This window comes from Gopherus flavomarginatus, chromosome 5, assembly GCF_025201925.1.
Source record: "Gopherus flavomarginatus isolate rGopFla2 chromosome 5, rGopFla2.mat.asm, whole genome shotgun sequence".
In the NCBI taxonomy this organism is placed as follows: Eukaryota; Metazoa; Chordata; order Testudines; family Testudinidae; genus Gopherus; species Gopherus flavomarginatus.
In genome coordinates this window covers 142391805-142414007 of record NC_066621.1, presented here as the reverse complement: position 1 = coordinate 142414007, position 22203 = coordinate 142391805, and the positions used below count along the sequence as shown (strand labels likewise).

The 22203-nt window shown below is 38.7% G+C and overlaps 2 protein-coding genes across 6 annotated transcripts in view; one reads left to right on the top strand and one right to left on the bottom strand.

The window, feature by feature from the left end:
* ADSS1 (adenylosuccinate synthase 1) overlaps positions 1–22003 on the bottom strand; it is a 40557-nt gene extending 18554 nt beyond the window's left edge. The window contains exons 1-8 of one of the 2 annotated variants that reach the window (XM_050954191.1): positions 21806–22003; positions 6691–6793; positions 4285–4347; positions 3442–3492; positions 2984–3050; positions 2577–2684; positions 2122–2203; positions 1159–1285 (exon numbers count right to left, since the gene is read on the bottom strand). In XM_050954191.1, coding sequence (XP_050810148.1) covers positions 1159–1285; positions 2122–2203; positions 2577–2684; positions 2984–3050; positions 3442–3492; positions 4285–4347; positions 6691–6793; positions 21806–21988 — 784 coding nt within the window. In that variant the 5' untranslated portion in view covers positions 21989–22003. The remainder of the gene's footprint in view (positions 1–1158; positions 1286–2121; positions 2204–2576; positions 2685–2983; positions 3051–3441; positions 3493–4284; positions 4348–6690; positions 6794–21805) is intronic. The other variant, XM_050954192.1, reaches the window with a different exon arrangement.
* On the top strand, positions 15730–18828 carry LOC127051646 (uncharacterized). Of its 4 annotated transcripts, none has more exons than XM_050954249.1 (3): positions 15730–15853; positions 15953–16009; positions 16258–17130. In XM_050954249.1, exons 2-3 carry the CDS (start codon positions 15985–15987, stop codon positions 16767–16769), a joined length of 537 nt encoding a protein of 178 aa, XP_050810206.1. In that variant the 5' UTR covers positions 15730–15853; positions 15953–15984; the 3' UTR covers positions 16770–17130. The 4 variants fall into 4 exon arrangements, 3 of the variants coding, with proteins under 3 accessions (XP_050810206.1, XP_050810205.1, XP_050810204.1); XM_050954248.1 differs by having other exon boundaries at positions 15940–16009; XR_007774552.1 differs by lacking the exon at positions 16258–17130 and adding an exon at positions 18727–18828 and having other exon boundaries at positions 15730–16009.
* Positions 22004–22203: the final 200 nt, after the last annotated feature.

Sequence of the window (22203 nt, the reverse complement as noted above, 5' to 3'; positions counted from 1 at the left end):
TTTCCACTGCATGCATCCGATGGAGTGAGCTGTAGCCCACGAAAGCTTATGCTCAAATACATTTGTTAGTCTCTAAGGTGCCACAAGTACTCCAGTTCTTTTTGCAGATACAGACTAACATGGCTGCTCTGAAACCTGTCATTACTCCAGTTGAGACCTTATCAGCATGAGTAGAGTGAAAGAATCACTTCTAGGGTCTTGCTTGCCACACTCTTGCTAATACATCCCAGAATGATGTTTGCTATTTTTGCAGCAGCGTTGCATTGTTGACTCATATTTAGATTATGATCCACTATAACCCCCAGATCCCTTTCCGCAATACTTCTTCCTAGACAGTCATTTCCCATTTTGTATATCTACAACTGATTGTTCCTTCTTTACTGGAGTACCTTGCATTTGTCCTTATTGAATTTTATCCTCTTTACTTCAGACCATTTCTCCAGTTTCTCCAGATCATTTTGAATTTCAATCCTATTCTCCAAAGAACTTGCAACCCTTCCCAGCTTGGTGTCATCCACAAACTTTATAAGTGTACTCTCTAAATTACTGATGAAGATACTGAACATAACCAGACCCAAGACCGATCCCTGCAGGATCCTACCTAATACGCTCTTCCAGCTTAACTGTGAGGCACTGATAACTACTGTCTTGGAAGGGTTTTCCAACCAGTTATGCATCCACCTTATAGTAGCTCCACCTAGGCAGTATTTCTCTAATTTGTTTATGAGACAGTCATGTTACCTAGGGTTACCTAGTGTTACCTAGGGAGGTGGTGGAATCTCCTTCCTTAAAAAGCAGCAAAGAGTCCTGTGGCACCTTATAGACTAACAGATATATTGGAGCATAAAGCTTTCGAGGGTGAATACGCACTTTGTGACGCATGTAATGGCAGATAAAAATCTCTAAGGAAGGAGGAATGTAAGGTCAGGCTTGACAAAGCCCTGGCTGGGATGATTTAATTGGGGATTGGTCCTGCTTTGAGCAGGGGGTTGGACTAGATGACCTCCTGAGGTCCCTTTCAACCCTCTTCCAATAATCCTCAAATGATATAATAACAGATTTTTTTTTCTGATTTCCTACTGTTAGCAAAGCTGATGCGAAGACAAATGAAAACAAGCCATCTCTCAGGAGTTAAACCTACTTTACATAGTAACTTACCAAAGTCAATGTCAAGTAGTGCTGCATTGGCACCTTCAATAAGAATTTTCTTTGGGGAGCCATGAAGAGCTTCATACATAAAATAAACACCATCTCGGACCATTGGTCTTATTTTTTCAGCATACCCCTGAAAGTTTCAACATAAATGTACATTTCACCAAACAGTACTGCCAGAAAGGCTGGAGCAATGAACAATATGGTCAGCTATAAAAACTCACAAATAATTCTAACATGCCAATCTCAAAACTACATTTTACCTGGAAAACAAAACAATTAGTTATCATGCCATAAAAAAAAATCTGCACCTAGTCACTCACACAAAAAAAGACTATTAGAATGTTGTATACCATTTCTATATTGCACACCTCAGCAGCAATGATGTACAGCTACAGCATATTGTAAATAGAACATAATCTAACCATACTAATATATTGAAGAGACAGAGATGCTCTGTTCAACACTAATTGCTAAAAATAGTTCTCCAATAGGCCTGGAAGTCTGCCCCGTCATGGGCAGAAGGATGAGAAAAGTTACAGCAAGTCTGTATTGCCCAGATCTCTTTAATAAAACATGATCATTTTATCGTGATACACGTTACATTAGAATAACAACTATGATTTGAACATCTCTTTTTATTAGGACTTATTTTTAATATTCCTTATCTGAGAGCATTCTATTATAAAATATATTTTTTACTGTGATTCATCAGTTGTATGATGTATGTATGTATTTCCTCAATATACTTTAATTTCTTATATCATTTTTGTAGTTTTACAATTGTTATTAATTTTTATAAGAAATAGTTCAGAGAGATTTTCAGCTGGATTTATATTTTAACATTTTTCTACCTCGGTTCTTTTTACATCTTTATATATGAAGGAGGTCAGAACAGATGATCACAGTGTTCCTTTATGGCCTTAAAATCTATGACTATATGAATCTTCCTCAATATTAAATCTTTACCTTTAGTTTTTTCAGTTGCCCTTCTGTGTCTATTTCCAAAGTGGGAAACATTGACTTGTATTGGTGTGCCAGATTCTTGAACCTGCAAAACATAAAAAACTTGTATATGCAGAACTTGCACTGGTTTCTGTTTTAAAAATCTTTGGCAACAATTCAGTTTGCATCATAAAATAAGCATAGTAAAGGTTCTCCAGTGAAAACACATATGACTCACATATGAGTATAAACAACATCTATCCATGCCCTGATCATTTAAAGTGACTGGAAGCTGTGCACAACACAAGAAATATTTACTAAAGTTTCTCCTCCACCTACTTCCTTAATTTTTTTTTATTTAAAGGATTTGCACAAAAACTCATAAAAACTAGTTTAAAAATGTTCCCTTATAAAGCCAACTTGTCATCCAAAATGTACCGTTCCTTGATGGACTATTTTAGAAGTATTAATAATTGTACCTTGAAGAAAATTCATCAAAGTCTGAAAGGAGGTCACAAATACGAAGGCCTGTTCGTGCAGCTTTGGAAGAATACGTTGGTCCAATTCCTTTCTTTGTCGTACCAATACTAATTAAAGAAAGAAAAAAGTATGTCTAATGTGTATATAAAAATATGTTTTATGCTAGTGAATTTTATCAAAACTTTTCATTATACTACATATTAGGGAACTGTTCTGAAATGGAGATTAATATTTTATGAATAAAGCTCTAACTTTTTATTGTTACAGTACACACGCATAATTATTGCTACTATGCACTGTGTGCAGAATAGGCCTCAATCTTTGGGTCTGACTCAGCTCAGCTAAGAACCCCCAGGATGGGAGGGGTGTGTGTGTGTGTGTAATAAAGGTGTTGGTATATAACTACTTTTTTCCCTCTTGTGCTTGACGCTGTACTTCTTGAAGTCCATCAACTGCCTGGTGAAAGTCGAACACTGCACAGCAAAGGAAAACAGCAGAAACAAGATGAGACACCCAAGATGAAAAACATTTAACAAAACAAAATAAAACCACAGGTATCTACAATTTAAATGCTAGGTGCAGAAGCCTTTGTGATTGTTGAATGCGCACTGTTCTCACATGAAGTATTACAGAATATTATGAAAACAATCATACAGGACTACATATTAGAAACTATAAATTCTATTAATATCTTACTGGTAATGTTTATTCATTCCCTATAGCATGGGAAGAAACAATATTAGATACCAATACGGATTCCTTTTCAAGGTAAAATAGCAGTTTTGAATGCATGTGTTGGGCCTATCATTTGCATTTCCTATCAGTCCTTTCTATGCTTTAATCTTCACTTTGATAAATACTTACCAATGTGTGCTCTATCTGATATGATGAGTCTTTTCTCCCAATCCTTTAAACCTGTCAACAGATATAGATTAAAAATTTAAGATTTATATTCTGCTGAGGTTGTCAGACTTGGGCATTTACTTTTAGTTTTCCTGTATCTTTCTTCTAATTCTCTTTCTTATTAAATGTATTGCAAATCCAGATGTATAGTTTACTTTAAATGAAGCAGAAGTCACCTTGGTTAAAGCATAGCTGGCTATGTTACCATTTTCTATTAATCAACTGTTTTCAACAGGACAATACTTTCTGATTCTGGTATGGACAAAGGTATCAGGTATTCCTCACAATCCCATTATACTGTAGCACACATTCAATTTTTGTTATAAATTAAGTCAAAAGCTATTAACTGTGTTGTTAATCATGATACTTTAATTTTTTTTCCAAAATGCTGCCTGTCTATGAAAAAAAGCTTTAACCAATTTTTTTAATTGTATCCACAATTTGTTCCCACCAAATCACAGAATTTGCAAGTACAAACATTTCTGCACAGAAGCTGGGACACAGAAATCCTGGCCCTATTGAAGTCAATGGGATTTTTGCCACTGACTTCAGTGGAACCAGGATTTCCTTTTATTTTTTGTTGCAACAAATAACTGCACCCATAAAATTCAGAGACTGTTCTTTAAAACTTGTCTCTAAGACACTTACATACTGTATTTTGTCAGGACTGCTCTCTAAATGATTTTAAATCTGGAAAATTGCTATAAAGAATATTTATGGCAAGTGGTCAAAATCTGGGTCTGAAATATACTTTGTTTTAGCTACCATTATAAAAATATGTTTACAAAGTTAGTTGACACAAACCTTTCTTTTCATTTTTTTCAGCTTCTTCAAACAAGCCTGGTAAATGTATAACCACCCCATTACCTTTGGGAAAACACAAAAGATTTTTTTAAAAAGCAGAACATAAAATATACATCCTTCAAAATGACTCACGTAAACACCATATTTTGTACTGAAAAATCTTAGTAAAACATCCCTAGGACTGAAGACTACCCTGTGCTCATAATTAACTGGTTTTAAGAACCATTGGAGCTAAATTCACATTTGGTATAAACAGGTGCTAAGTCCAGTAAAGTCAATAGAATTGTACCTGCTTACATCAGATCTGAATTTGGGATTTGATTCAAAGCCAGCTGAAGGCAATGAAGTTTTTCCATTGATTGAAATGGCTTTTGGACCTCAATTCCTCCTTGGTTTAAGCTCAAAGAAGTCAGTGGACTTACACCAGGGATATATATGGCTGATATTATTTAAGTCTTCATCTATCACATGCATTTGGGAATAGGCAACAGGGGATGGATCACTTGATGATTACCTGTTCTGTTCATTCCCTTTGGCGCACCTGGCATTGGCCACTGTCGGAAGACAGGATACTGGGCTTGATGGACCTTTGGTCTGACCCAATATGGCCGTTCTTATGGTCTCATATCTTTACACTGAGCTCAAAATAGCTACTGTGATACATGAGCAAGGCCTTTTTCCTATAAAGCTGGAAATTAAGATCCATAAACAATACAGTGTGTACTGGAGATGAGGAAGGATTAGAGACATCGTGGGCTGGGAACACCTACTACTTGCTTCTTCCTGGAAGCACCAGAAATACATGCAATACCTGCTTCTCTGCATAAATCTAGATTGGTCATTAGTTATTTTCCATGCTAACTGGAATCAGAACCAATCATGTTTGTCACCAGAAAAATAAGTTTTATTTGATATATTTTAATATTAAAACTAGAGATGGGCTGGAACCAGAATCACCGATATGAGCACCTTCAAAATTTGGAGAAGGAAAAGATTTAAAATCTGGGATTGGATCTAAGGGCTGTGCTGCTGTAGCATTTCAAATGTAGACACTACCTATGTCAGCAGGAGGGATTCTCCCATCAGCCTAGGTAATCCACCTCCATGAGAGGCGATAGCTACGTCAATGGCAGAATTCTTCTGTTGACTTAATGCTGTCTACACCGGGGGATAGGTTGGCTTAACTACGTCATTCAGGGTTGTGGATTTTTCACATCCCTGAGCGACCTAGCTATGCAAGTGTAAATTCCCAGTGTAGACCAGCCCTACCTAATCTGACTCAGGCCAACCTTTAGAGTACTTACAACAGTATGTTAGTGTAGTTTTTATGAGTTTGGTGTAAGGTTAAAGGAAAATTGCAGCTATTTTGATTAGTACAACATTGTAAAATATCAGAGTAAGATGTATTTCATATAAAGAGTGTACTGTGACATCTACTCTTTCTAAAAGCTTTAATTACTTTTGTCATTTCTTACATATTCCCTGTAACATCTGTGTTGCTGACAAGTGGTATAATTAGGGACAATAAGCAAGATACAAACTATCCAAACATTAGTTTATTTGCTAAGGCCAAATATTCAAACTCAGATGCATAAATTGTGCCAAGAAAACCCAGGTTGTTCATGTAAAACAATCAATTTGCAAACAAGTGCATAGTTACCATCTGGGTAGGCTCAGGCACTAACTTCCTTTAAAATCTGACCATTGGCCTCTATTTGTTAATGGCCCATTAGTTTAGTTCAGCTATAGTAAATATCCTGTTGAAAAATTATTCATGAAGTGCAGTTCATGGTCAGTATGTAGGAAATTTATACATTCTTGGAAATCCAGCTTCTGGTCTGCATTCCAGCTACCATGTTCAACAAGCCCAATGAACGCAAACAGTGTTGCAATGACATTTGTATCATGATGTTGTGACACAAAAATCATAACATTGCAATGTGACATCAGCCCAGAAGAGCACACATTTCAAGATGTATGGATGACAAGAGACTGCCTGGAAGATATTCTGCCAAGTAAAGCACTGAATCTTGGGACCTCTATGTGCAGATGTTTGCATATGCAAAGCGCAGGCACATGTATATGCATATGCAATTTTGTACATGCACATGTGGAAGACGAGAGTTGAACTCTCAAATAGCAAAAAAAAAGCAAGGAGACAGAAAGGAAGATTAATATTTTCACAATTTCTCTAATCATGAATATTAAAATGACACGAATAAGAAATAACGGTGTGAAATGTGGCAAATCATTTTACAACTGTAGTAATAAAAACAAAAAAGCTGAAACTGAAAGAATCCTTACTCACAACCTTTCATGTTTTTGTTTGTTAATTTTATAAAACCCTGCTTATGATTGCCTTCCATGCAACATTAACTTTTGAACAGGACAAGATGTTTATCTTACCAATAAAGGAAATTGCCTTTGGATTAATTATGCCACTAGGAAAGAGGTGAAAATCATATTCTTTCCCATCAACGACGACAGTGTGGCCTGCATTATTCCCACCCTGCAAAAGAAAGACACAAACTGATGATTAAGGACATTATAATGTCTCTCTACTGTTGTAGCTAAAGATTTGGTAGTTTGATCTTTATTATTTCTGCATCCATGTCGTATTTTAGTTTTTCAATTATGCCCAGCTTTCCCAAGCACTATAGTCTGGTTACATCTCATATGGATTTTATTGGTTTTGAAATATGAAAATGGGAAACTGCTGGTTTTTGACAGTTTTTGGTCAAACTCTGTTTTTATTATTCTGTTTGTTATTTGGAATTATTCTACAAATGGTTTATATGAACATATTTTAGCCTGCAGATTGCTCACCAGCTCTTTCCAGTGAAACTATTTGCTATTCGATATTTCCCCTATGTGATTTGTCTCTCGAAACATATTTGATTGGATGATAGAGTCTAACAGAAAGTCACAGTATGCTTAAACTCCTCAAATCTAAGTCAGGCACCTAGGACAGGATATGAGTAACTCCCAGTTAAGTCACTCAGCCCTTGCAGTTGAAGAATAGGGGGGAAATTTTCAAAAGTGCTTAAGTTACTAAAGAACCTAAGTCTCATTTTCTACACTCATTTTCTAAACTTGTCTTAAACTTGCACTTAAAAGCCTAAGTCTAACTGAAAGTGACCCTTGAAAACTAAGGGCCAGATTTTTAATGGTGTTTAGGCACCAAAACACACCGATAGGTAACTACTGGGATTTTCACAAGTGTTTAGGCATCCAACTCCCAAGTAGTTTGCTCAAGAGCACCACAGGACATTTTTTCCCCTTCAAGGGCTGACCATGGGTGCCCGGAGCCCTCACAGCTATATTAATTGTGTTATAGGATGTGTATTCATCATGGGTTTTGAATGCTCTGAGACTGTAAGGGCCCCCAAATCATGGGATTGACTTAAAAATCATGAGATTAAAGAAATATTAAATAAATAAAAGTTGGGTTCTCTTTTAATTGCCTTCTGGGTTTTGAGCCTCAGGTCACATTTGCAAGCTTTTCTCCACAACCATGAGGGCCAAAAACTTGTTTCTTTTAATGAAATCAGAGATTTTCAGGTAATTCTATAGCTCTAGAAAATGGGGCTTTAATAAAAAACATCAAATATAGACTCATAGTAGGACTGGAAGGGACCTTGAGAGGTCATCGAGTCCAGTCCCCTGCCCTCATGGCAGGACCAAATACTGTCTAGACCATCCCTAATAGACATTTATCTAAACTACTCTTAAATATCTCCAGAGATAGAGATTCCACAACTTCCCTAGGCAAACTATTCCAGTGTTTAACTACCTTGACAGTTAGGAACTTTTTCCTAATGTCTAACCTAAATCTCCCTTGCTGCAGTTTAAGCCCATTGCTTCTTGTTCTATCATTGGAGGATAAGGTGAACAAGTTTTCTCCCTCCTCCTGATGACACCCTTTTAGATACCTGAAAACTGCTATCATGTCCCCTCTCAGTCTTCTCTTTTCCAAACTAAACAAATCCAATTGTTTCAGCCTTCCTTCATAGGTCATGTTCTCAAGACCTTTAATCATTCTCGTTGCTCTTCTCTGGACCCTCTCCAATTTCTCCACATCTTTCTTGAAATGCGGTGCCCAGAACTGGACACAATATTCCAGTTGTGGGCTAACCAGCGCAGAGTAGAGCGGAAGAATGACTTCTCTTGTCTTGTTTACAACACACCTGTTAATGCATCCCAGAATCACGTTTGCTTTTTTTGCAACAGTATCACACCGTTGACTCGTATTAAGCTTGTGGTCTACTATGACCCCTAGATCTCTTTCTGCAATACTCCTTCCTAGACAGTCTCTTCCCATTCTGTATGTGTGAAACTGATTGTTCCTTCCTAAGTGGAGCACTTTGCATTTATCTTTATTGAACTTCATCCTGTTTACCTCAGACCATTTCTCCAATTTGTCCAGATCATTTTGAATTCTGACCCTGTCCTCCAAAGTAGTTGCAATCCCTCCCAGTTTGGTATCGTCCGCAAACTTAATAAGCGTACTTTCTATGCCAACATCTAAATCGTTGATGAAGATATTGAACAGAGCCGGTCCCAAAATAGACCCCTGCGGAACCCCACTTGTTATACCTTTCCAGCAGGATTGGGAGCCATTAATAACTACTCTCTGAGTACGGTTATCCAGCCAGTTATGCACCTACCTTATAGTAGCCCCATCTAAATTGTACTTTCCTAGTTTATCTATAAGAATATCATGCAAGACTGTATTAAATGCCTTACTAAAGTCTAGGTATATCACATCCACCGCTTCTCCCTTATCCACAAGGCTCACTATCCTATCAAAGAATGCTATCGGATTAGTTTGACACGATTTGTTCTTTACAAATCCATGCTGGCTATTCTCACCTTACCATCTTCCAAGTGTTTGCAGATGATTTCTTTAATTACTTGCTCCATTATTTTCCCTGGCACAGAAGTTAAACTAACTGGTCTGTAGTTTCCTGGGTTGTTTTTATTTCCCTTTTTATAGATGGGCACTATATTTGCCCTTTTCCAGTCTTCTGGAATCTCCCCCATCTCCCATGATTTCCCAAAGATAATAGCTAGAGGCTCAGATACCTCCTCTATTAACTCCTTGAGTATTCTAGGATGCATTTCATCAGGCCCTGGTGACTTGCAGGCATCTAACTTTTCTAAGTGATTTTTTACTTGCTCTTTTTTTATTTTATCTTCTAAACCTACCCTCTTCCCGTAAGCATTCACTATATTAGACATTCCTTCAGACTTCTCAGTGAAGACCGAAACAAAGAAGTCATTAAGCATCTCTGCCATTTCCAAGTCTCCCATTACTGTGGGCCTACCCTGTCCTTTATCTTCCTCTTGCTTCTAATGTACTGATAAAAAGTCTTCTTGTTTCCCTTTATTCCCATAGCTAGTTTGAGCTCATTTTGTGCCTTTGCCTTTCTAATCTTGCCTCTGCATTCCTGTGTTATTTGCCTATATTCGTCCTTTGTAATCTGACCTAGTTTCCATTTTTTATATGACGCCTTTTTATTTTGTAGGTCATGCAAGATCTTGTGGTTAAGCCAAAGTGGTCTTTTGCCACATTTTCTATTTTTCCTAACCATCGGAATAGCTTGCTTTTGGGCCCTTAATAGTGTCCCTTTGAAAAACTGCCAACTCTCCTCAGTTGTTTTTCCCCTCAGTCTTGATTCCCATGGGACCTTACCTATCAGCTCTCTGATCTTACCAAAATCCGCCTTCCTGAAATCCATTGTCTCTATTTTGCTGTACTCCCTTCTACCCTTCCTTAGAATTGCAAACTCTATGATTTCATGATCACTTTCACCCAAGCTTCCTTCTACTTTCAAATTCTCGAGTTCCTCCCTATTTGTTAAAATCAAGTCTAGAACAGCTTCCCCCCTAGTAACTTTTTCAACTTTCTGAAATAAAAAGTTGTCTGCAATGCAGTCCAGGAACTTATTGGATAGTCTGTGCCCCGCGGTGTTATTTTCCCAACATATATCTGGGAAATATCACAAGACTTGTGACAAAAGGGCAAGAATTGACAACACTGTGTATTCATTTCTACATGGCTTATATTATATGAAAAAAATATGAGATATTTTAGTTTATTTTAATGCATGTTTATGTATATTAGTATGCACATAATGTTACTGTTATGTTACTTATTTTTACTTGTAAGTTATGTGGAATTTCAGTAAATTCCAGCCCAAAGGCTGCCTTCTTCAATACATAATTTTATTTAAAACTTTTCCAGTTTTAAAGATTTTGGCATTTAGGCCTATCTGTGATATTGTATTCCTGTATCAAACTTCAGCCACCTCTGCAATTTACAGCACAACAACATGCCTCACATTAGCTCTTCTCATCCTCCCAAAACAGTTTTAAAATATTGATGGAGAAAGAAAGAAGGAAGGAAAAAGGAGAACATGGAGGCGGGGGGATGGGAAAGCATGATAGAGGAGGAAAAAGAGAATGGCGGTGCATTGAGAGCCTTTGGCATGGGGGGAAAGGAGGTACATGCAGAGCTCCTGGTTTGGGGGAAAAGAGGGGACTGGGGAAGTGGAGGAGGCATACAGAGCCCCTAGCATGGGGAAATGTGAGTGCACAGAGCCTCTGGCATGCAGGAATAATGGGCAACCCTGGCTGACATGGAGGGAAAAAGGAGATGGGAGGGGAAAAGGGGATGCACACTGAGCCCCTAGCATGGGGGAATGGGGGGCACACCAGAGCCCCTTGCTTTAAGAGGAGAGAATAATGGGAGAGGGAAAGATGGGGGGCACACATAGAGCCCCTGGCATGTGAGTGGATTGCAGGGAGTCCCTGAACAGAAGGGGATGCGAGGGTCACACACAGGGAACTTGTAGGGTGGAATGGCGGGATACTAAGAGCCCCTGATGCATGCAATGAGCTTGGCCTATAGAAGCTACGAGGTGTGCAACTCCCTGCTTTTATATATTTTTTTCAATGCTAAGATGTTGAAATCAGAACAAATATTTCAATCTCTTAAAACCTAATAAGCTCATCATTAGTATGATAAATAAATACAAATACATACAGCGTGAGACCTTATTAAAGCTTCTGACCTGTGAAAGAATATACATAAAATATTTCTAAAGCTAATATCCTTAACTGCAACTCTGTATTTCATACTTCGTACTTGTAAAGTTAAATAATTCTTGGTTGTAAATAGAACCCCTCTTCCCCTAGAACAAAACCCCAAAACTGGGCTGCAGAAGATGGGAAGAAAGCAACATATTCAAAGTTTGTTATAGCCCATTCACTCAAAGTCCTAAACAGGATAATTAGACACCCTCATGAAAATGAGCAGAACCGAGGAATTAAAACCAGAACAGCATAAGATTTTTGCTCATCTTTAGCCCTTCTCTTCTGCAGAAGTGTAGTGATGTTCCTGTGGGGAGTAACATGACCTAAGGACATGAACATTGGTTTTCTGATATCTGTAAATAAGTTAGTAACAGCTAGCCTATCACACAACAAATGAAATAAAAAAGATGTCACTTGATCTTAATTTTCAGCTGTTTTCTTCTAATGATTATATCAGATAGTACATTTAGTTCCTCCTGTGGGTTGTCACCCCATTCAGCTGTGTTTAGGGTCCCTTGGGACATGTTGGGAAGAGGGCAACCGACTGCCCCAATGTCCCACAGGGACAGCCTTCTCCACAGGTTAGGGATGGTTCAGGCAAACCATCAAGATTCTGGGCAAAGGAAGGCAGGGCTAGTGGCAAGAGTTTAGGATTCTGGAACTGAAGCCAGGGGTCAGAGCCAGTACCAATATCAAGAGTCAAACTGAGGGCCAAGCAAGAGTCAGAGTCAGAAGATAAGCCGAGAGTCAGAGACAGAGTCAGGAATCAGGCTGAGAGTCAATATGAGGTCTCAGGGTGTGTGTTGGTAATTCCAGGAGTCAATCAGGAGTCAGAATCCAAGTCAGAGATAAGGTCAATACCAGAAGATCAGGAACAGAGAAGCAGGGCAGCTAGTAAAGGATCCATACTGTTATCTGGACACTTCTTGGGATGCTCCATGGGCTTATATATGGACAATGAGCCAATCAGAGATGGCTAAGACCACTGTCAATTAGACCCCTTGACATGTAACTTCATGTGGCATCAAACATCTGTGGATTGTGGGTTACAGGGAGTAGTCAGGTTATAGCTGGTGGCAGTATGGGGATGCTGGATTCAAGTCCTGCTAATCTCTACTCTTCCATCTGAATCCCAGTTTCTCCCCTAAATTTTCTTATTTGATAACCTTTCAACATCTCACTTGATAACATCTGATACACTTTATACTAATGTGCTGTTCACAACTCCTTCTGGGTCACAACTGAGAAATAACAAGAGATTATGGGATTTATATTATCTGTTTCAATTACAGCACTTTGCCTTTGTTACTAATATCACCCATGATTTTTATCTCTGTCTACCCATGCCTGACATTCCTTTTCTTGTAAATTCCTAACTGGAAAATAATCTGACTTGGATAAAGGTGACTTCTCCACAATTTTCCTATATATCCAGAGAACAACTAATAAGAGACAGCACTTGTCCTGATGGTAGATCTTTGTAAGCCACAGATATTTGCAAACTTTTCCCCACTGCTTATGGAACTGGGCTAACTCTTACAGCAGCCACCTCCACTAAACTGGCATTCCATCTCTACTTCCCATTCCTAAAGGAATTCTGACATGAGCTGTTATTTACTTCTTCGCATAACACAAGAACTAGGGGCAACCAAATGAAATTAATAGGCAGCAGGTTTTAAACAAAAGGAAGTATTTTTTCACCCAATGCACAGCCAACCTGTGGAACTTCTTGCCAGAGGATGTTGTGAAGGCCAAAACTATAACAGTGTTCAAAAAGGAACTAGATAAGTTCAGGGAGGATAGATCCATCAATGGCTATTAGCCAGGATGGGCAGAGATGGTGTCTCTAGCCTCTGTTTGCCAGAAGCTGGGAATGGGCGACAGGGGATGGATTACTTGATTACCTGTTCTGTTCTTTCCCCCTGGGGCACCTGGCATTGGTCACTGTCGGAAGACAGAATATTGAGCTACAAGAACCTTTGGTCTGACCCAGTATTGCTGTTCTTATGTTCTTATTTCTGAATTTTGCTTTATGAGTTAAATTTGTGGGGCCAAATTTTCTTTTGCTCTCCACTAATACACATTCAAAAACCTGGATTTGTGTATGTAATCTCACTTGTATGCTTACACAAAACTAACTGTAGTTAGGATCATTAAACTTATTTGTACTTGCTTCTTTGGGTTTGCATATACAATAAGATTTGCCCAAATATCTGGCAGGCATTTTAATTAAGGGAGATTGAAAACGTGTCCCCTAGAATTGTCAATGATTATAGGTAGGTAACAATTTTCATGTTTATAGAAGCACAAAAGTAATTGCTGAACTAAAACTAGAAGAGACTCACAAGGATTTATTTTGTTGTATTCTGCAAACTATAGGAATTAAATCCTGGCCCTACTAACTTCAATGGAAGTTTGTTACTAATTTCAGTTGGGCCAGGCTTTCGTCCTAAAATTTCATTTTTGAAGCTAAAGTTTTTAGGTGTTCTTGCTGTAAAACTGAGATGAATTACAGGGCAGATGTCACAAGTATGCATTAAAAAAGAAAGCCCCTGAAACAGTGTGACCAAAAAGGTTTGGGATTCAGCCATTCCTTTGAAATTTAATATTGCAAATGCAGCCAGAATTGCAGAATCTGATTTTTCTACCAGGGTGACTGTAGACTTCCCACTTGGATATGGAGAAGCAAGACAGAATGGGGAAGAAGATCCTGGATGTTCTGCAGCTGACCTCCAGAGTTCCTGACTGTCCCTGCTTTCCACTTTTTATTTAGTCCTTGTGACTTCTGCTTTATTTCTCCTGGCTGAGACCTGTGAGAATCTGATTATGTGGATTTATTAATGCAAATCTGTGACACTAAAAACTCTTGTTAAATGTTTGATAAAAATTCCAGTTGGAATCCACATTTTTTTAATTGTTATTTTAAAGGGGTTCCTGAAAAACAAATTTGGCCTCAAGTTTAAATTCTATTAAAAAGAAAGGAAAATACTTTACAAACTTTAGACCAGAAAATATGTTCCCACAACATACATTTGATTCCAGCAGAAACAATTGTTTTAAAAGAAATAAACACTCCTCTGCCGTCAGGGATGTAGACAGCTTTTTTGGGGAAGGAGGTAAAGTTATACAACAATAATAGCTGTTGAATATCACTTTAATGAGATTTCTGTACCATAACTAAATTTGTTTACTTTTAATAAACTGAGATAACTTAACTTCTATTCTAAATTCGGTGTTTCCTTTATTTACCTGAGTGGATAAAAATCAATTATTTTTTAAAAAATAAATAAATAAATCTGATTTTTTTTAATTTAAATCGGATTTTTTTGATAAAATGCTTTTTGAGGAAAAAACCCTATCTAAAGATAGTTTTAATTAAGATACATTATCACTCAAAGATATTGCATCATGCAATAGAATTAGAATTTATAATCCCTATAGTATGAGACAATATATTCATGTAATGCTTAAGAAAAATTTTGTAAATGAGTTCCAATAAATTCATGGATTAGGGCCCAATCCTATGGAGTTCTAGGGGCTTCTGTATAGATTATTTAGGTCAATCTTTCTATCTACCCGATGGGACTCAGTGTTCAGTCTAGACGATACCATCAGAGATGCTTAGTTTTGCAGTTCTCAAACTGTGGATTTGTGTCTCCAGAGGTAACATGCTTGTTAACAGCAAAAATGGTTTTAAATAAATAGAGGTGAGAAATAACAGACCTCAACTATATTGCCCCTCTGCAAATTTGTGTACACAGAGTCTTTCCCTTAACTCTCTAAAAATGCAAAGTTTCAAAAAGTTCAATGAATAGAAGCTCGTTGGGGGTGGAATAGATCTGGACAACAAGAAGAAATCTGGAAATAAATGTGAGACGGGAGAGACAGGCAGTAGAAACAAAAGTGAAACTGTTTGAACAGCATATTCCAGAAGTTTTGAGTTCTTTCCGAGGCCAGGTCCACACTACAGCGTTAAATCGATTTAAACAGCGTTAAATCGATTTAAAGCTGTACCGTCCACACTACAAGGCACTTAAAATTGATTTTAAGGGGTCTTAAAATCGATTTCTGTACTCCAGCTAAACGAAAGGAGTAACCCTAAAATCGATATTACTAAATCGATTTAGGGTTAGTGTGGACGGAAATCGAAGTTATTGGTCCCGTTCTTTTACTGAGCTACCCAGAGTGCACCGCTCCAGAAATCGATGGTAGCCTGGGACCATGGACGCACACCACCGAAGTAATGTGCCCTAGTGTGGACGCGTAAAATCGATTTTAAAAAATCTGTTTTTTAAAATCGATTTTATTAATTTCGATTTTACTCTGTAGTGTGGACGTGGCCTGAGTGTAGCCTTCGTTGACTTGAGATCTACCACACCATTCTCTCACTAGAAGGGAAAACTTATAATGGCAGCAAGCCGTAAAAGAGACCCAGTTTAGAAATATTTTAATGAAGTTCCTCTATCTGTGGGTAAGACAAGCATGCATGTAAAATGCAAACAGTGCAACAAAGAAATGCAAGGCCTGGTTGCCCAAATGAAACAACATTATGAGAAGTGTTCCTTCACAGGAGGAAGCTGTGTTGAAGATGATGAAAGGAAGATGTCTGAACATGAAAGATCTTCAGGTTGGTAAACTTTTTTTTTCTGGACTATTCTTGAACTCTCATGTTTGAGCAAAAAATATAGTTGTTACTCTATGGTACTATCATTTTAGATGCAGTTGTGAAAAAGAAATAAAGAGCTGAAATAGGCGGATCTTCCTTTTACAATTTCACCTTTAGGTAGTACTGAGTGTCCGTGAATGCAATGAGTAATACTAAATTAGCAGTATGGTAATAATAATTAAATAACTGCATTGACTTATTTTGTTTAGGGGAATCCATCCTCAACGTAAAGGATTCTGAAAACTATCCACCTTCAAGATCACAATCATTTTCTATAGTTTCAGAGTTATCTGCCAATTACAGTGTTTCAGTCACATCATGTATGTCACATAGCCACAGTATATCACCTGTAGCAAAAAGAAATAAAAATCTCTATCATCATCCAGAAACAACCATAGATAAGTTTGTGATAAGAACCAGCAGATTACAAAAAGAGGTAATTGATGAAAAAATTGCCCCGTTTGTTTATGCAACAAACTCTCCTTTCCGTATAATTGAGAACCCACACTTCATTAACATGGTTCAGTCATTAAGACCAGGATACAGTCCATCCAACAGAGAAGATGTTGCAGGCAACATGCTGGATAAAGTGTATGAAAGAGAAATTGAGCAGTGTGCAAAAGGTCTAGAGGGTGAAATTGTTAACCTGAGTCTTGATAGGTGGAGCAATGTCCACAATGATCCTGTTGTATGTGAATGTCTTCCTTATAGAAACAATTGATACATCAGGAAATGCACACATAGCAGAATACTTACAAGAAGTAGCAGTAAAAGCTGTAACAAACTGTGCAAAAAATTTAAATATCTAGTACGCAGCTTGGTCACAGACAATGCTGCAAATGTATCTAAGACGAGAAGAAATTAGAAGAGAGCACCAAGCTAATAACATACAGTTGCAGTTCTCATTTGATGCACCTCTTAGCCAAAGACTTCAGTGTTCCAGAAATAAAGGCTAATATTGTTGAAATTGCAAAATACTTCCGTAACAACAACTTTGCAGCAGCTGTTCTGAAAACAAGTGGGAGGAACCAAGCTAACTCCCTCACAAGACATGCAATAGAACTCAGTAGTGGACTGTTTTGAGCACAATTTTGTTCACAAACTGTCATTTGTGGTTAGGCCAAGAACTGGCCTAACCACAAATGACAGTTTGTGAACAAAATTGTGAAAAAATAGATGGCACTGTCACAGCCAAATTTCTCAGTATTGGGCTTAAGAACACATGCTGAGTACCTTGAAGCCTATTTCTGTAGCCTTGAACAAAATGCAGGAAAATAGCTGTTTTATTGCTGACGCTGTTGAAATTTGGAAGGAACTGAGTGAAATCTTAAAAAGAGAAATATGCAATGACAGAACATAAGAACGGCCGTTCCGGGTCAGATCAAAGGTCCATCTAGCCCAGTACCTGTCTACCAACAGTGGCCAATGCCAGGTGCCCCAGAGGGAGTGAACCTAACAGGCAATGATCAAGTGATCACTCTCCTGCCATCCATCTCCATCCTCTGACAAACAGAGGCTAGGGACACCATTCCTTGCCCATCCTGACTAATAGCCATTTATGGACTTAACCATCATGAATTTATCCAGTTCTCTTTTAAACGCTGTTATAGTCCTAGCCTTCACAACCTCCTCAGGTAAGGAGTTCCACAAGTTGGCTGTGCGCTGCGTGAAGAAGAACTTCCTTTTATTTGTTTTAAACCTGCTGCCTATTAATTTCATTTTATGATCCCTAGTTCTTGTATTATGGGAATAAGTAAATAACTTTTCCTTATCCACTTTCTCCACACCACTCATGATTTTATATACCTCTATCATATCCCCCCTTAGTTTTCTCTTTTCCAAGCTGAAGAGTCCTAGTCTCTTTAATTTTTCCTCATATGGGACCCTCTTCAAACCCCTAATCAATTTAGTTGCCCTTTTCTGAACCTTTTCTAGCGCCTGTATATCTTTTTTGAGGTGAGGAGACCACATCTGTACACAGTATTCGAGATGTGGGCGTACCATGGATTTATATAAGGGCAATAATATATTCTCAGTCTTATTCTCTATCCCCTTTTTAACGATTCCTAACATCCTGTTTGCTTTTTTGACCGCCTCTGCACACTGCGTGGACACCTTCAGAGAACCAAGATCTTTTTCCTGACTCGTTGTAGCTAAATTAGCCCTTTTTACCCCTTTCTCCAGATCATTTATGAATAAATTGAATAGGATTGGTCCTAGGACTGACCCTGACGTTAACCCTACAGAGTTAAATTATAAGTATTAAAAAAACCTGAATGAGACAAGCACTATCTCCAGCTCATTTCTGTGTAAATATTCTCAATGCTCGGTACTAGGTTCAAATCTTAACTGCTGAAGAAGAGGAGTTGGTTATGACATGGACATCCAGCAATCATCCCTCCATAGTGCCAACCATAATAAACTTCAGAGCTAAGGTGAACCATTCAAGAAATATACATTTGCTGATGATGTTTTAAAGAAAGTCACACCAGTGAACTGATGGAAGTCACTTAAGCACTTGGATTCAGAGACTATTGAAGTGATAATCTCACTTTCTAAGAGCAGAAGCTTCTTCTGCTGGTATAGAAAGAATATTTTCTTCTTTTGGACTAATTCATTCCAAATTGAACAATTGTTTGGTACCTGAAAAAGCAGGAAAGCTTGTTTTTCTTTTCCAGATTACGAACAAACAGAAAAATGAAGGTGAAGATGACTAAGTTAGCTGCAGAAGCCAATATTTTAAGTTTCTCATGTTGACCTGGCTGACACAGTCAATTTAATTTTGAGGGTTTTTTTTAAATATTTAATTTAACTATTTTAGTTAAAAACAATTTTAACAAAAACAAACCTGATTTTAAAAAACTTGAATAACTAAATTCAAAAATTCATATGCTTGTTTTGTTAAAATATTATGTTTACTGTTGAGGAAAAAAATCCAGAATACTTAACGTTGTTGTTTTAGTTAAATAAAACAATTTAAATGTCTCTCTGGTGATGTTCTCCTCCTAATATAGCATGGCAAGGAAATCCTCCAAATATTAACAATTAACCTGTGGAACTGGAGATAATTCACCTCCCAGTGCTTCATAAATATCTGCTTCAATTACCTTTGGTAAATGAAATAACCAAACAATCATCCATTTTCTGATATAGCTGTATAACTAATCTAAAAAGTTTTCAAAATAAATCACCGTTTAAAAATGTACAGTGTGCACCTTCTAAAAATGAAACCTACACCTATCTCTGAGTTGTTAAGAATATGTATTAAGGTTATAACAACCAACAAGAATGCACTTTTATGTAGAAATCCATGATTAAATCAAGTCTTCCTGACTACGATTTAAATCTTTATATCAAATCCAACCTACTATTTACTAATGCAATCTTGAACAACGCAAGTCCCAGTTGTCTATGCCCAGAGCCTGCAAACCAAACATTGCCATACTGAGAACCCAAGCCCTGACTCTGCAAACACTTAAACATGTGTATAACTTTACTGCCATAAGCAATCCCCACTGATTCTCACATGAGTAAAGTCACACACATGCTTATGTGTTTACAGGACTGGTTCCATGAATGTGAAACTGACTATAAACAAAAGCGAAAAAGATTTCTTTGATTTTCATTGCCAGTGATGAGACATATGCAAATTATAAAGAAACAAGACAGTCAAAATTAAACAGGATTTTTTAAATTCTTTCCATTTTAATAATCTGTAGTGTTACTATTAACACAAGCTACAATGATTTATTCACAGTATATGATTAAGTTGACAGAATCTTTTTTAAATGTTGTCCTCTAAATAGCAAATTTGTAATCAAGATTAGCACTTTAAATATTTTATTTGGAAAAATACCACTTAAAGCACCTTAAGCTGTCTACTTCTACTTTTTTTGCCATTCAAATATAAAAAACTGCTATTCTGATTTTATTTTTCCCTTCAAAATGATTAAAGTCTTCCCTCAACCACCACCCATTAAGACCAGAATCCTCCAGCCACATATACACTATGCTTAACTTTATTACCATCTGCGGTGGTACTACTGACAGTAGTAAAATTAAGCAGGATTTGGGCCTAAATAAAGTGTGTGTCCAGATCCAGTCTTAAGCTTTTCAAGCCAAAATTCCCTACCCCACTTTCCTAAAGTGGTTCTAAAATCAGGGCATACACTGCTGCCTATAAAAGTTTACAGAGAATCTTGTGGAGGAACATTAAGTATATTCATCTGAATGCGCATTCATTAGTCTCCCTTTGTAGGGAAAACCTCCCAAGGTGATTCAAGATCCAGCAGTTTACCATACCAACTGAAAATACTTTACCCACATTCTTAATATTTAACTCATGTGTCAAAGTTTATTTACTTAACATATTTAATTAGGAAATGTCCTTGGGGTTATCTCAGTTTCAAGGATATCAGTGCTTTTCACTGCTTGCCCTTGTGCATTTTAAAATAGAAACATTTCTATTTTCAGTCTCTGAACTTTGAACTAGTTAGTAATTTCTCCCTTACACAATAACAAAACTGGAATAGAATTAAATCCATTAAGTGCAAGTGGTCAACTCAGTGGAAATGGCTGCTAAACGAAAGATCTTGGGACCTGCTACATATAATCGCAGAAATGTAGGGCTCTTGCAGAACCCAGCCCGATGAATTTTCCAAAGAGGAAGCATCCATGGATCATGAGGACACAGTGCAAGGAGGGGAGAGGGCAGGCCACCGGGAAACTCTAGCTGCTCCGACCTCTGGTCACGTTAGGCAATCATCTGACACCTGCTGCATGCATCCCCTCCCCAGCCAGCCGATGGGCCGCTATCAGAGGGCAGCAGACGACTTGCTCAGACACAGCCCATGCCTGTCTGAACATCGGGATCTTGTGTCTCTTATCATGAACGGTCAGCTATTTATATTTATAGTTCAGGACTTTCTCTTCCCAGTGACATTTCAATGTGCAACCAGAGAAGGGGGAAGGGTCGCAGCTCAGTCCTTGGGAAGAATCACACCTCCTCCTCGAGCACAGAGGCAAGGGAGAGAAAGTAAAACAGGGAATGAGAGAGTGGGGGAAAGGAGGAGAGAGAAACAATGAGAATGTGCTGAAAAGAAAAGAGAGGAGAAAGAGAGAGATGGCAGAACGAGATTGCAAAGACAGAGAGAGATGGTAAAGGGAGACTGGGAGAGATGGCAAAGAGATGGCAGAAACAGAGATAAAGATATCGGAGATAGATATCAGAGATGGAGAGATGGCAGAGACAGAGAGATAAAGATATCAGAGATAGATATCAGAGATGGAGAGATGGCAGAGACAGAGAGATAAAGATATCAGAGATAGATATCAGAGATGGCAGAGACAGATAAAGATCAGAGCTAGATAAAGAGAAATATCAGAGATGGACAGAGATCAGAGATAGACAAATAAAGAGAACGCATCACTGACAGATAGATAATAAGATAAGATAAAAAAACTGGAGATAGAAAGAGAAAAGGTGGAAACCGAAAGGCAGATAAAAAGGAGTAAAGGGAAAAGGGATCCGGGAAAGGGAGAGGAGAGAAGATGCCAGAGGGGTGAAAAGACAGAACAAGAGCCAAAGAAAAGCGAGACCAAGAGAAACGGAAAATCGGAGTGAAGAGAACAATAAAGGCACCAGGGTAAACACGCCAGGAGCCAAGCAAGTCGCCCAAGAGCAGAGCAGAGCCGCGGAGCCAACCCCCTGCGAGCCACCATGGCCCCGCTCCCCGGCCACCGCCGCCCCGCACCCACCTGGCACCTGCAGACGATATCCGCCTCGGTGGCCAGCAGGTCAACCAGCTTCCCTTTGCCTTCGTCCCCCCACTGCGCCCCGAGCACCACGGTCACTCTGCTGCCGCCCGGCTCGCTGCGCGCGCGCTTCAGCCCCCCGCCGGGGTGCGCGGCGCGGCCGTTGGACGCCCGGCTGGCTGCCATGGGGCCTGCCTGGCTCGCTCAGCGCCGCTGTGTGCGCGCTACCCCGCCGGGCCCGCCGCGCCTTTAGCCGGGCCCCGAGCCCGCCCCGCGCGCTGACGCGCGAGCCGCCTGCCCATGGCCCGGACCGCGGGAGGGGTGGGGGCGGGGGCGGGCAGTGAGGGGCACACGGACTCCGAGAGCGGCTCGGGACAGACACACACACGGGACTGTCTCTA

Coding starts and splice junctions, on each gene's coding strand:
- LOC127051646 (XM_050954247.1), top strand. CDS start 15,865: ATGCATGTAAAATGCAAACAGTGCAACAAAGAAATGCAAGGCCTGGTT. Junction 16,010..16,257: donor TGAACATGAAAGATCTTCAG/GTTGGTAAACTT, acceptor TATTTTGTTTAG/GGGAATCCATCCTCAACGTA.